Source organism: Crocodylus porosus, unplaced genomic scaffold (genome assembly GCF_001723895.1).
Source record: "Crocodylus porosus isolate Cpor-Errol unplaced genomic scaffold, CroPor_comp1, whole genome shotgun sequence".
In the NCBI taxonomy this organism is placed as follows: domain Eukaryota; kingdom Metazoa; phylum Chordata; order Crocodylia; family Crocodylidae; genus Crocodylus; species Crocodylus porosus.
This window is the reverse complement of record NW_017728915.1, coordinates 6480423-6494668: the sequence shown is the minus strand read 5'-3', so window position 1 is coordinate 6494668 and position 14246 is coordinate 6480423. Positions and strand designations below refer to the sequence as shown.

At 47.3% G+C, this 14246-nt stretch overlaps 1 protein-coding gene across 1 annotated transcript in view; it reads left to right on the top strand.

The window, feature by feature from the left end:
- FA2H (fatty acid 2-hydroxylase) overlaps positions 1–14246 on the top strand; it is a 115060-nt gene that overhangs the window by 88732 nt on the left and 12082 nt on the right. Inside the window, exon 3 of the mRNA XM_019535615.1 lies at positions 13386–13528. Coding sequence (XP_019391160.1) covers positions 13386–13528 — 143 coding nt within the window. The remainder of the gene's footprint in view (positions 1–13385; positions 13529–14246) is intronic.

Sequence of the window (14246 nt, the reverse complement as noted above, 5' to 3'; positions counted from 1 at the left end):
TCACATATTTTACTGCTGATATACTCTGCAGTATGCCTGTTCTCTCCTATTTCAGTGCTTCTGTAAAACAGTGGTGGAGGTGTTGTTATCACAAAGTTTATGATTCCTCCTCCCTACACATTTGTCCATCCACCTGCAAGTACTGCAAGACACAGTGCTTCACTGATTTTTTTCCTTGGATTACATTACACGTTCATATTCTGACTCTAAAAGAGACTTGTTCAGATAATGTCTGCTGGGCAAACAGTATAATGGTCTTAGTAATTTAAAAGCTTCCTACCAGTATGCATTTTCAGTTATTGACAATGGTACCCCAGAAAATTATATTGCTCTTGCAAGAGCTTGGTCAATTTTTTCCTGATCTTCAGGTGTCATCTTGTCTAGAAATAAATCTATTGAGAGTATTTTGTATAGAGTTGGTTGCAATATTTGGTGACTTGAGAATGTTGATTGGGCAACCCTTTGTGATGCTGATGTTATAGAAGCAGCAGCAGTAGGACGACTTCTGGATCAAGGACGTTGGAAAGAGCTACTTGTACTTTCATCATTGTGAAAAAGTGTATTTTACCGAAGTGTCCTGCTCGGTCGAAAGGTCTCCCTCAGGTTACAAGACTGTCACCCTCCGGGCTACACGCCCCGAACTCGCCTGCCACGACTTTGATGATTCCTGGTTCAGATGGACTGTCTGGCGCATACATGTCCGGAAATGAGACCTTGTGTCCATCGGGGAGCTGGTGAGGGCTCCTCCACCCCTACACCCTCGACCGTCCCTCTGCAGCAGGAATCCCTCTAAGGCTCCCTCTTCTCGTGTGAGTCCAAACCTCACGAGACGTGATGGAGGGATCACGTGACTGCTGCTGCTGCCTAAAGCGGCGGTACTTGAAGTCCTGCTCTCTCCCCAAGCAGGATCCTGCTTCATTCTCCGGGGCCTTCTTCTATGGGCATCCTCAGCTTGCCCTCTGGGCCCGCCCCCGTGGCTCAGTGCTGAGAACACCCCGCCGACAGTCCATCCACCCCTTTTACCCTTTTGGGGCTTGCCTTTGCCCTGCTTGCGCCGAAGCCAGACACTCCGGCATGTTGCAGTCGATCCATCACCGCTGTGGGTCACCGCCTCTTGCTCGTGCCCCGCAGTGGCGCCTTACCGCTGCCCCAAAACGTGCGAACCCGGCCTTGGGCAGCGCGCATCCGCCCCTCTGCTTCCTCGCCAGTCTCCGCCGCTCGTTGCGGCGCTTCCGCTCCCTGCTGTGGCGCGGCTTTTGAGCTGGAGGCTCCTGCCGCACACCTATAACAGGTAAGTATTTGCTCCGCCTTCCGGCACCAAGGCGGGGGCATTCCCGCGGAGGGGGCAGCCCAGCAAGCTTCACAGCCTGCTGATTTACCTGTTCCCGCACAATCATCATGATCTACTTTCTCCTCACTTACACCCATGAAGAATTTTTTAATGTCTGCAGGACACTTCTTACATACAAGGATGTGTTTGGTCATCCTGGTAGCATTTGGAAATGCATATTTCATTTGACAGTATTTGCGAATCACATTTTTCTCAGAATCACTTACAGTGTGGAAATGCTTCCATATGCTAGAAGTTGGTCACACCATTTTGCTGAGGGAGAAAAAAGAAAAATGTAATTTAGTGGCTAGCTTGCGTATGTAAACACTAAGCTACAGCATGTACAAATTTAGTAATGGATGGAGGAGAGGCCGCCTCAGAGTTAACTGTGAACAACTTCCCTGTCTTGCAGACCTCACCTCACTGCTAAGGTTGGGTGATTTGTCACAGAACATCAGATTAGTAGGAATTCAATTATGAATTACATAGGTTATGAAAATATACTAATGCAGTTAAAATATAGTTTAATATACTGAATTCAGAGAAATTTAAACTCTTATCTTTCAATGAAGAAGTATACTTTTTTTCAGCTCCTTTGTGTTGCTTCTGTATTTCTCTGGATCTCAAGGTCACAGGGCCAGGAGGAGGCAGGTTACTTCCAATGACAAAACCTTTAGACTTGCTCTGTCTCCTCTCCAGAGGCTTTTGAGCAAGCAGGGCAACAACCTCCTTGTTTCTAATCTCTACAGGAATGAATGGATGCTGCTGGCAGTGTCCACTCCCTGTCCTTGAGGCCTAGTCAGGAGGACAGGAGCAGATCCACCAGCCTATCATAAGTCAGTAATAGAGAAAGTCCACAAGCAAAGAAGGCACTGAATCCTTCTTCCTTCTCTTGTGAAAATGGCAGTGCCCCCTGCATCTTGCTCTTGCATTTGAGAATTGTACTGTACTGCTTGTTCTCGGTGTACAGGAATTGTAATGATCTGATACTGTAGGTAGTCTTGCATAAAAGTCTTCCTATTACATAGTTATTGGAATACATTTTGGGGGAGTAAAGGCTGGCAATATATGAACTCCTTGTCTTAAACATTTTATTCATCATTCTAAAAGAAAATATTTCATAAGAGGCTTTCTTTTTAATTTTTCCAAAAAAATTCCATTTTTCCAATTTTTTGGAAAAAAACCAAAAAAAGTCCTTGGGGGGGAAAAAAACCTGCACTTCTTTCCCCTGAATGTTTCTGTTTTTTTTCTGGGCCTTCGCATCTCTAGTTAGGACTTGGAGAAGGGACTGCCAGCTGTTTATCCATCAGTTGAAGTAAAGAATCATTTCCCACACTGCCAGGAAACCTTTATAACAACACCTTGACAAATAGGTCAGAAAAACGGATGTTACTCTTGAGAGGAGGTCAAGGAGCTGTTATGTGCGGTGGGGGAGGCAGATGAGGAGCCGGAGCTTCCAGTCAAACAGTTGGACATATGGGGCACATTTATGAATGGCTCCGTAGACTGGTCACTGTTGAGACTGGGGGTGGGGAGATGGGAGGAACTATACAAATTCATTTTTGTTTTATGCAGGCCATAACTTATTTCTTCAGTCAAAAAACACTTCTGGTCACTGATCTTTTAGAAAGATAAACTCACATTTGAGGAAAGTTTCTTGTACTACAGTGAGCAGGGGGACAGCCTGTCCTAGCAGAGGAGATGGGGAAGAGCTTGACTTGTGTAGCTTGGCAAAATGAAAGATGAGAGGAAATAGGATTGCTGCCTACAAGCAATACATTGGAGAAAAACAAAACGCAGGAAGAGGAGCTATGATGCTAAAAAACAATATTGCCCCATGAACAAATGGGTGTGAATAGACCCCGAATAAAGTTCGGCTACAAAGAAAAGAAGATTCCAAAGCAAGTGAACAGTGAAGCTTCTGCAACAGCCTCTCAGCAAAAGCAGTAAGGGTAAGAAAAATCCCTGGACTGAAATTTAGGATTGCTCTAAGGTTATGAATGAGATTTGCTATGAGTAATTATAGGTCAAAGTTGAGTCTCCTGCTAGGAGGTCATTTCCAGGTCTGTTTCCTGTGTGGGAAGAAGTTATGTACAGGTGGTAGGGAGCAGTGGGTTAATAGTTTCTTTGTGTGTATTGGCCAATTGTTTTTGGTTTGTGGCTCAGCCACTTCACAACTTGTCTATTGAGAGAGATTTCTGTTAGGGGCTGGGATAGGAGGAGGAGCAGGCTACTTAATACAATAGGATAATAGAAAACCAAAGAACTAACATAACCAGGTAGAAAAACCCTGGGCATTATATTGGCTTGGCTGTTCCAATGCAGTTGGTGTACCGTGTTGTTGAACCATATTACTATCTGCCACTATAAATATTGCAAATATACTCTTGGCCTAGTCAATTAGTCCCTTCATACTTTGGGCCATGCAGGCATATGGCTCAGTACCAACTAGTTTGGGGACCTATAAGGTTTGGAAACCGGTTTTTGTCTAGTGTGTCTACAAATTTCCATGCATTCAACTGAGGCTACATTCAGATATTCAGTTTCTTCTAGGAGAGCAGCAACTCTTCCAGGAGAAACCACTGGTGTGCAGACATTCAGGATTTTCTCCCAGAGCAAAAATGCTTGCTCCAAGAGAAAAATAACTGGAAAACAACCAGAGTTAAATCACTTCTGGGAGAGCAAATGTCTGCCTGTGTTCTCTTCTGAGAGAAGCCATAGAACGGTCCTCCAGCATCCCAGAGTGCTTGTCACTTTCCACCCCCTGGGAGACGGAATGTCACTTGCTGGAATCTACTGCTCCAGCCAAGCAGGGAGCAGAACAAGTCTCCTTCACAATTTTCACGTTGTGCTACAGAGAGATGCAGGAGGACCCCCACTGTCACATGCTGCCAAAGCCCCATGTCCATGGGCTGGATCAAAAAGCTTAATGGGCTGGATCTGGCCTGCGAGCCATAGGTTTCTGGCCTTTGCTCTAGACTGGAGGCTGTGTGAGTGTGGTTTTAGTTTTGTTAACAATTGTTGATGAGATTTGGAGTATGCAAACATTTCTTAATGCTGGTGTGGGCAGTCTGACCCATGGGGTGGATCAGGCCTGCGGTGGACTTCATTCCCCAGCAGCCCCTGCCTGCACTGCTCTGGCTGGTCTCCCTGAAGACCCTAGGAGCGACAGAGCTGTGATAGCATGGGGCCGTCATGGCCTCTTGCTCCCAGGGTCTCCATGGAGACTGGTCCAAGTGTTGCTGACAGGGTGCATGGCTCAGCGGGGAGCTGCATCTGGGGCCAGGGCCAGGATCTTGTGGCAGCAATAGTGTGGGCTGGACCTAGGGCAGAGCCGTGATCCACTGCCCGCATGCCCCTGCAACAAGTGTGGGTTCTGTAGGCAGGGGCGTGCAGGTAGTGGATCGTGGCTCTGCGCCACGCTGTGCCCATGCTGTCATCTCTGCAGGGCCCTGGCCTTGGATGCAGCTCCCCACCCAGCTGTGTGCTCTGCCAGCGCTGCTGGAGCTGTTCTCCATGGAGACTGAGAGCACAGGGCCATGATCGCCCTGTGCTGTCACAGTCCCGCCACTCCTGGGAAACCAGCTAGAGTGGCATAGGCAGGGGCTGCTGGGAAATAGATCTGACCAGTGGTCGGACTCTGCCGTTTTGCTCACCCCTGTCTTAATGCTTTCTCCTGAAGGCATTAAGTGTGTGCACAACAATTCTCCACAATCTGACTGAATTTCCTGTGTTTATCTCCTAGACCTAAACAGCATTTTTCTTCAGGAAATCTTTTTTCAGCAGTTAAAAATATCAGATAACCAAAATACTGGCCAACTTGAATAATTTTGCTCAAAAAAAATGAGAGATTACAAAAATATCCAAGCAGTTCAACTTTCCAGTTCAAAGTCATTTTTGGTGCTAAAATGAAGTTCACTTTGAGGGAAGAAACTAAAACAAGTAATTTAGAGTGAACCAAATCATTTTAGTTTTGACCTGAAACACTCCCCACACCCCATTTGAGCTGAAAATGAAAAACTATTTGAATGAACTCAAAACATATTTGTGGCTTGGCCATTAACTCAAAATGAATTATTCAGATAGTCCTACTGTTCCCTCTCCATTTGCATTTCCTCTTATCCTCCGATTCACATTTATTTTGGCCGTCTTTATTTTCTCTTAGCTTCCCATACTTCCACATGACTTTTTTCACACTCTGACAGTATTTCTGTTTCCATGTACACATATGTATCCTTGTTATAACCAGGGCTGGACCCAGATTTGTTCAACACACAACATGCATCCTACAACTTCAAATATCCATTCATGACAAGTGTAGTAATGTCCCAGCATCCCCAGGTAAACAAGTAGTCAGCTAGAGCAACAGGGCAGAAGTCTCTCTCTGGCTGTGAGAACCTGCTGGTGCAGCTCTGAACTGAAGAGGTAATATCTGGCTTCTCAAAATACATCCTGCCCAGCTTACATGTAGCGTGGAGGTTGATGTACGTGGAAGTAGGGCACTGAACTTGGTAGTCCTTACTGTTGTGGAAGACTTCAAAGAACAGGTAGGTCTTTGTGAGAAGCAAAGATTGTTGTGAGTGATACCTTTTATTGGACCAACTGCATGGTTGGAATGGATTTAGATAAGCTTTCAAGTGCATTTCTGTCTTCTACAGGTCTTTGTAATTCCAGTACTTCCTATTCAGAGTGGTACGGCAAAATGTAAAGGGCAAGCAGGGATGAATGGTCACAAGTAGGGAAAACTCCCCACCCAGCAACCTAAGGAGGTGGTGAGTGAAGAGCTCTCACTCCCATTGCTTACATTTAGCACAGATACTGTGGCTAGAAATAATCTTGAAAACTTGGGGAGCTGGCTGTGATTTATCTAAAGTGAAGCATAAGTCTGATAAATAAACTTAAAAGCAAACAGAAATTGCCACTGCTAGGAGTCCTTCTTTCCCTCTCTGTCATTCTCCCCTTGGTTTTTACAAAAGTATTCTGCTTACTTAGTAGGCAGCAAAGCCTCCTCTCCACTAATAACAAAGATTCTCCCTTTTTTGGGCATTCCTACCATAGCTCTGTACAGCTTCTAATGTCCTCTTTGCATTTGTCTAAATAAACTCCCCTGCTCTCTGATGGCCCTTGTAGTACTTTGGCCTTCAGGGAAGAGAAAAGGTTGTATGGGCTCGACCAATTGAAAACAGTGTTAAACTTCCTTCAATAAAATGATGAGACAGCCAGAGCTGTGGAGTCCTCCCTGCAACTCATGTGGAGTTAACAATGTAGTTGAACCACATTCTTGCATGGGGCATTGGCAGAGAGGAGAGGAAGAAGTATTTGACCTTTTGTGACATAAGTGTCTTCTCTGCCAGATTCATGTGAAGTGAGGAAAAGGTGGATGCTTCAGAGCAAAATGTAAGGCCCTGTGTATATCCATGACTTGACTGTGTCTCAGCATGCAGAGCTCTGACTGTAGGGAGGAAGATTACTGAGGAAACATTGGTCTGGAAGATGAAAAACCAGGCCCTCATAGTGGTAACACTGGCAGTGATTCCCAGAAAAGAGGGGAAAGGTCACACAGGCAGCAGCCCCTGAGGCAGGGGTGGGCCATTATTTTAGCTAAAGGGCCACTTCATGAGTTTTGGTGAGCTGTCAAGGGCCATACTCCTAAAATCTTTTAGAAGATATCATTTTAACAAATTATAGCTAAAAAAACCCCCAAATTGTATACTTAAAATGTTATAGGAGATACTTGATTTTTATTTCAAAAAATATTTTTTTCCTAATTTATGTTTTTTTGAGTAGTGTATATAGAGGCAATTAGATAACAGCTCAAAATAAAGTCTTACTCTTGCATGTTGGGGATGTGCAGGGGGGTGTGGGGTGCTGCCTTTACGCTAGATCCTGGGAACTAGGGGTGTGGGGTGTGAGGAGGTAGGGGTGATGGGGGCAGAGGGTGCGTGTAGCAGAACTCACCCAGGCAGTGCAGGTGCTGTCCATGCCCACCTCACCCCTCCCTGCGGCCTGCAGCTTCTCCTCTGGTTCTCCACATGGGACTGACCCTACCCAGGGCAGCCAGCGCCACATGTCCACCAGCCCTGGCCCTGGCCCTGGCCTTGGCCCTGACCCTGGCCAGTACACACAGCTTCCCAGTGGGACTGCTCATACTGCTGCTGCTGTGGCTGTCTGGGTGTGGCTCAGCTCCATCCACCTCCAGGGGTTCCTCCTCTGCTACCACCACCACCATGCCAGGTGGGGGCTGCAACTGGATGGCTCTAGCTCCTGACCATTTTCCACCCACTCAGCTGCCTGCAAGTGTCTGCTCACCCCACTGGGCAGGTAGAGTGTGTGGAAAGCAGCTGAAAGTAGAAGTTGGAGCTGGAGCCCTGCGCTCTGAGGCAGGAACTTCCCAGCTGCAACATGCCCCTGGGTTCTGAGAGTCAGGGTAGAGGGGATGAAGCAGGCTACCCCATGTACCCATGCTAGGAACTCCTCAACGGTCCTTGGCTGATCTACTGCTGCCATCACATGCTGTCCCCACCCTCACCCTGGCTGTTGCTCTTCAATCAGCAACAGCAGCCAGGGACTCTTCAGGAGTTCCCAGCATGGGTAAGGTATGGGGCTGCTCCTGCTGCTGGGGTGCAGACCCTGTCAGGCTGGGGACCAGTTCTGATGCCCCTCCAAACTTGGTGCCAGAGATGAGTGCCCCTCTTGCCCACACCTAGTTATGTTACTGGGTAGGACAGTGGAAGAACTTCTTAAGTATGGAAAAAAAAATTGAACGATACAGCCATCCATTCCCAAATAAGAGGTTCTGGAGTATGACAGCAGTGCCTAACTTGTGCGTCTTGGAGTGACAGGACTTTGCAAGTCCATGCTGATTGCTTTTCTTTCGAAGGGACAGATTCCATTTAGACATCTAGGTCTGAAATTTACCCAGCCAAACCAGAGTAGAAACTACTTGGTTTTGCAACTTAAAGGTTGGGCAACACAGCAGCATTTTAACCTGCCTCCAGGCTAGGAAATGAGTGTGCATAGCTGTAACTCCCTGTTGTGACACTGACCAGTTCCTGCCCAGGACCCTGCATGCATTCACAGGGAGTCCACTGCAGCTTCCAAACAAAGGGCTTTGGCATCTCTGTTTCTAACAACCTTTTTATAATAAGCTTAGCTGCTACAGAGCCCTGGAGGGATCTTGTTGGGAAAAGAGATGGATTACTGTGTCAATTAGCTATTAGTTAAAAGCAGCAAAATTTGGGAGAGCCAGGTCAAACTAACACAGTGCCTCTTCTAGGCATGCTTTGTGCACTGAGCTGAAAGTAAATCACAGGGTTTTGCTTATTTCTTTTTTTACATCTGTAAGCATCCATCATTAACTGCCAACCCCTCCTGGAAAATGACAACCATCTCAAGGTAGCTAAGACACATTAGCTGCTCCATAGCTTAGTCAGCCCTTTGGACTCAAACAGTGTCTCTCTAGCAGCAGGACCTAACTCCTGTTCTCACCAAGGCACCAGGCCTTGCTGTAGGCCCAGATGCCTGCTGTGCCCCTTCATCAATACAGACTATATCATCATAGGAACAGACAATATGGTTTATAAACATTGAATGTTATTTACCTGTACTTCTACCAATGTCAAGTATGCCATCAGCTGCTGAGTGTCCTTCATCTATCTACATTGGACCGATAGGTGATCCCTACTAGGCCTGTGCAAAACAGCTAGTATTCACTTTGGATTCAGCTGATTCAGGGGACAGTGATTTGATTTGGTTATTTGAATCACTGTCCCAAATTGATTTGGCGAAATCTGATTTGGAGATTCGGCTGATGTAAAATGTCAGGTGGCTGGGGGAGCAGGCAGGGGATGGGAACTGGTGGGGAACCCCCCATGGTCCCCTCCACCATCCTCCTCCTCTGGCCCCTACTTACCAGCTCAGAGTCCAGGTCCAGCCCCCTGCTGCAGCAGGCAGGGACTGCCCGAATCACCGAAGCTCTCTGACTTTTTTCCAAGTTGATTTGGAGAGCTTCAAATCAATTCAAACCTTTTAATTGGTCCCCTGATTTGGTTTGGATTCAGAGATTCGGCCACCAATTGGGCCGAGTCTCCTCCGAATCGAATCAGTACCCAAAGCTTCACACAGCCCTAGTCCCGACATGTATGAATGAATGAACACCAACCTGACATTCATTCCACAAAGACGCACAAGTCTTTGGCATTTTACTCTCCCTGTACATTCCATGGCTGACCTCAGGACAGTTGTTCTTAGACAACAAAACTTTAAAAATGAAATTGAATAGGAAATTGTGGAAAAGAAATCATCCACAGACTGGATTGTGTTTTTCAGTATGGTCTTTGATTCTATGATTCAAACTCAGTTCAGTCTGTTTGGCTCTCAGCCAAGGCTTTGGCCAATTGAATAGGCCTGTGCTCTGCCTTTTAGCTAAAGTAAAAGCTGCCCTCCCTTCACATGTGCTTGCTGTGCTAGAAGATGACCTCTATGCATGGCAAGTCTTCCTTGATAGTAGCTTACTAGACAGCTCCCCCCCCCGCCCTCCATCACTGCCTGCTTCTCCCGCTGTGGACAAAGATGAGTGTGGCAGGCCCCAGCACCTTGCTGTCCCTCCCTTTGCCCACCAAGAGCAGGGGTTGTATGAGCCTCTAGATCCCATCTCAGAAAGTGTGGTACACATGGACAGTCAAAGTACATTATGCTCATGTTCTTGTCACTTGTCTCGACTTGACTTAGAGGTGGTACTTAGTGAGAGCAACACCAGAGTAAGCCCATTGGATCTGGCACACCCTGAACAAACTACCCAACTCCAAGAGAACTGGTGACCTGCTGTGGCCACTGCTGCATGGGGCCCTGGACACAGGCACCTTAGTCTGCCTCTGAAATCCAGTGGCACTGCTGGTCTGACCTTCCTGCAAAGAGGAGGTGGAGGAAGCCTTCATGCCTTCCTGGACTGCCTTCAGCTGCAGCTCCTTGCTGCTCTCAGTATCCTCTTTGAAATTATGGACTTGGACTTCTCTGAGATGGTGTACATTAGGGCTGTGTGACATGTCACTGTTCCATTTTGATTTGAGTTGAGGTTTTGACGGAACAGGGTATTGTTTCAAATTTAATTTCAAGTTGAAACAGCTGTTCCAGTTCATCAAAACAGTGAGGCTGTTTTGCCCATTTGCTATAATAGGGAAGTTTGAAATAGCCTCTCTCATCTGGCAGGCAGATCAGGGCCCAACCCTAGGAGGGCTGCCAGGGCTGTGCCAGTCCTCCTGGGGCTTAGGGCCCCCGATCTGCCTGCCAGATGAAGGAGGGAAGCCGGTGCTGTCACCTGGGACTGGGGAAGGGAACTGAGCTGAATTGCTCAGTTCCCCTCCCCAGGTCTAGATTGGCCTGAGGAAAGGAAGTCACCCCAGCTGGGCTGAGTTGCCTTCCCCAGCCTGATCTGGCTCAGTTCCCTTCTCCAGCCTGACCGCAGTGCTGGGGATGGGAACTGAGCCGGGGCTCAGTTCTCTTCCCCTACGCTGTGATCGGCTTCCTGCACCCCAGTTGCGGGAGGTGGCAAGAGCCAGGGCTGTACTCCCCACCTGGTGGTGCTGGGATCACAGCCCTGGTTCTCCCCCATCTCCCACCACCTGGCTGGCTGCTTTGAAACTTGAAATGTTTTGAAACTTTCATGACATACAAAAAACTAGAACTCTTGGTTCCAAAATGATACCTTTTATTAGACCAACTGGAAAATGGCAAGAAAATTGTCCTTTTCTGCAAGCTTTCAGGATCATCCCTAAAGTCTCTTCATCAGGCTCTGGGAAAAGTGTAGATGTTACAAGATGGTAAAGAAGTCCCCATAGGTAGGAAATAAATTTCATTTTTGTGCAGAGGGAGCTGAAGATGGAAGTCTGTCCCTCTGGGTCCATGGGAATATCTTTGTGAGCTGTGTTGAGTAGCTCTTTGATGTGTTGATCAAGCAGAATTCCTTCCCTGGAGGTGTCAGATGGCAGCCAGGGAGGCAAAAAATACTTCCTTGTTGTTCTGCAGTGAAGTTTAAAATCCAAAAATTGGCTGAAATTCGGCATCTTCCATGTTTCAGGGTTGTACTTGGTAGCTGTGTTGGTCTGATTCAAAAAGACATGCAAAAAACTAGGGCTCTTGGTTCCAAAATGATACCTTTTATTAGACCAACTGGAAAATGGCAAGATCCCAAAAGCTTGCAGAAAAGGACAATTTTCTTGCCATTTTCCAGTTGGTTTAATAAAAAGTAACATTTTGGAACCAAGAGCCCTAGTTTTTTGCATGTCTTTGTCTCAGACCAGTATGGCTACCAAGTACACCCTTGAAAGTTTCAAAGCGTTTTGACTAGCCCTGTTTTGTTTGGAGGCTGTTTCAAGCTTGAAATGAGTCTAAACAGTGTCAAAACGAAACAGCTGGCAAAATAGGGCTGTGCAGAAGTGTCCATCTCTATTATGTACTGTGCGGCCAAAAGGTGTATGATTCACCTGGCCAGTTTCCCACTGGCAACTCTGAAAAGCCACAGAAACAGTCTTACAGGAGCCACCTCTGACACCATCCAACACATCTGCTTCCTGGTCCGGGTATTTTTTACACTTGAATTCGGATATTTTACCTTGCAACAAAATGTGGACCCATTTGTGTTGTGCTGGGCTACTGAAGGGGAACTTTGCAAGGTGGAAGGCAGGCAGTTGGTCCTACTTGTGTAACCCTATGGAGGGACAAGGGGAGGAGGGGTGTAACGGGGCTGATTTACCTTTGCCCCGCCCACCTGTTTCTGGGCCAACCGCCCACTTTCTCTTCTGCCATGCCTTGTTATTAATAAATTAACAATCTTAATTAGGCAGGAGGCTGCCCATTTTTCTGCCCCAGTGCCTGGGGGCGCCATCTGCAGCTCTGTACCTTCCCTACACCGTAACCCATGCCCCACAGATGGCATCCATAGTCTCACTGGCCCCACACTGGGCCCCGGAATCCTCTTATCAGGACCTCTCCAACATCCTTCCATTCAGGTGGCCTATCCTGCCTTCATTCAGGCTATCTAGCTCTCTGAAACTGTTTTTCCTTCTTGGGCATGGTCCCCCCAGGACCTTTGGACATACAGGCCCTGGCCTCACCTCCAAAGCCAGTCAGAAACCCCAGGCCCTCCTAGCTCTGGGTGTCCTTTGCAGTGGGCCCCTGGCCCTTTTGACAGTCCTGGTCCTGGCCCCAGCCCCAGCATTGACCAGTTGAGGGTACTCTCTCAATCAGGCCTGAGTTTCTAACCCCACTATCTCTGGGGTCTGCCTTCTGGCCCTATTAGCAAGTGACCCACCCAGTTTTGGGGGCTAGGGGTCAAGGCACCCCAACCCACCTTTCACCAAGGTGGTAACTGGCCTGGCATTTCCTGGGGGCTCCCGCACCACTGAGAGCCCCACCAGGCCACCCACTCCTGGCAGGGTGTAGTTCTGGTCATGCCCAGGACCTTGAGCCTCCTAGCCATGCCCTACAGCTCCTCCCTTACCTCCAGGATGGTCTACCAGCTTTGCAGCCAGATGATTTTGCTGCCTATCCTGCCAGCAACAAGATGCCCTGCTTATATAGGCAGCCCTGAATCTAAAATGGCTGCTGCAATCAGGCACCTACTTGCTGTTTGGGTCTGATCTTAAAGTGGCAGGCACAAACAGTGCCCCACCATAAGGGTGTTTTGATCTCTGGTGACATGATGTTTTTTGTCACTTAAAAAAGTGTTTCATACTCATGCTCGAAAGTGTGCTGTTAGCATTTGTTTGTTTATTTATTTTGCATAACCTCTGAGATTCTTAGCACTGTGGTTAGGGAAGCTTCCTAGCATATAGCAGTCTTTACCTTGAGCCTGAGTAAAGAGCTTGAGGTGTTGCTGTTTAGAAAACAGACAAGTAATCGTGGGTAGGCTATACATACGACCTGGCTAACCCAGGTCTTCTGTGTGAGACGGGGACATATCAGTAACACAAAGAAAAGCACTATGCAAGGCATGAAATGTAAAACAGATGAGGGATGTGATTGTAGGAGACCTTAAACCTTGTTCTCTGCTCCCCAGGATCTTGTGGACTGGCACAGACCACTTCTATGGCAGGTGGGTCAGCTGGGGGAGAAATATGATGAGTGGGTGCATCAACCTGTGGATCGACCCATCCGTTTATTCCACTCAGATATCATAGAGTCCTTCTCAAAAACAGCCTGGTAAGTGTCTAAACATATCTCACTGCAGCTTGTTCTGGCCTCATCTGTCTGCAAGGGAGGTGCTGCTTGGTGCATCCAAGAATAGAACTTTGGATAGGTGTTGACCAGAGATGGCATCCCCAGGGAAAGGATAGGAAGTCTGTATCTGGATGGTCTTTTCCTGTCCATCTCTACCTTTTGTCATAGCACTGACAGATTCTGCTGTTCTGGTTGGAGAAATCTGTTGTATGCAGGCATTCAGGGTACTGAAATCTGAAGCTCTGATACCAAGACAGTTTCCAGTGGGTAATTCAAACTCTGTGACTTGCTGGAACCATGAAGACCTTTCGTCCATCATTTACCACCTTCCAGTCAGTACTACAGTGATTACAATGAATACAAGGAGAATTACTTTGTCAAGGAATGATAGTGGATGGGACTTGCTTTATAGTCCACTAGTGTTCCTTTTCCCATAACACTCTACAGCTGTGGATCATGGCTGTGTGAAGCTTCAGGTGCCGATTCAATTCGAAGGAGATGTGACCTGATTCGGTGGCCAGATCTCCAAATTGGAATCGAGTCAGGGGACCAATAAAAAGGTCCAAATCAATTCAAAGCTTTCCGAATCTTTGGAAAAGATTCAGAGATCTTTGATGATTCAGGCAGTCTCTACCAGCTGCAGCAGGGAGCTGGGGTTGGACTTGGAGCTGGTAAGTAGGGGGCGGGGGAGGGGAGGCTG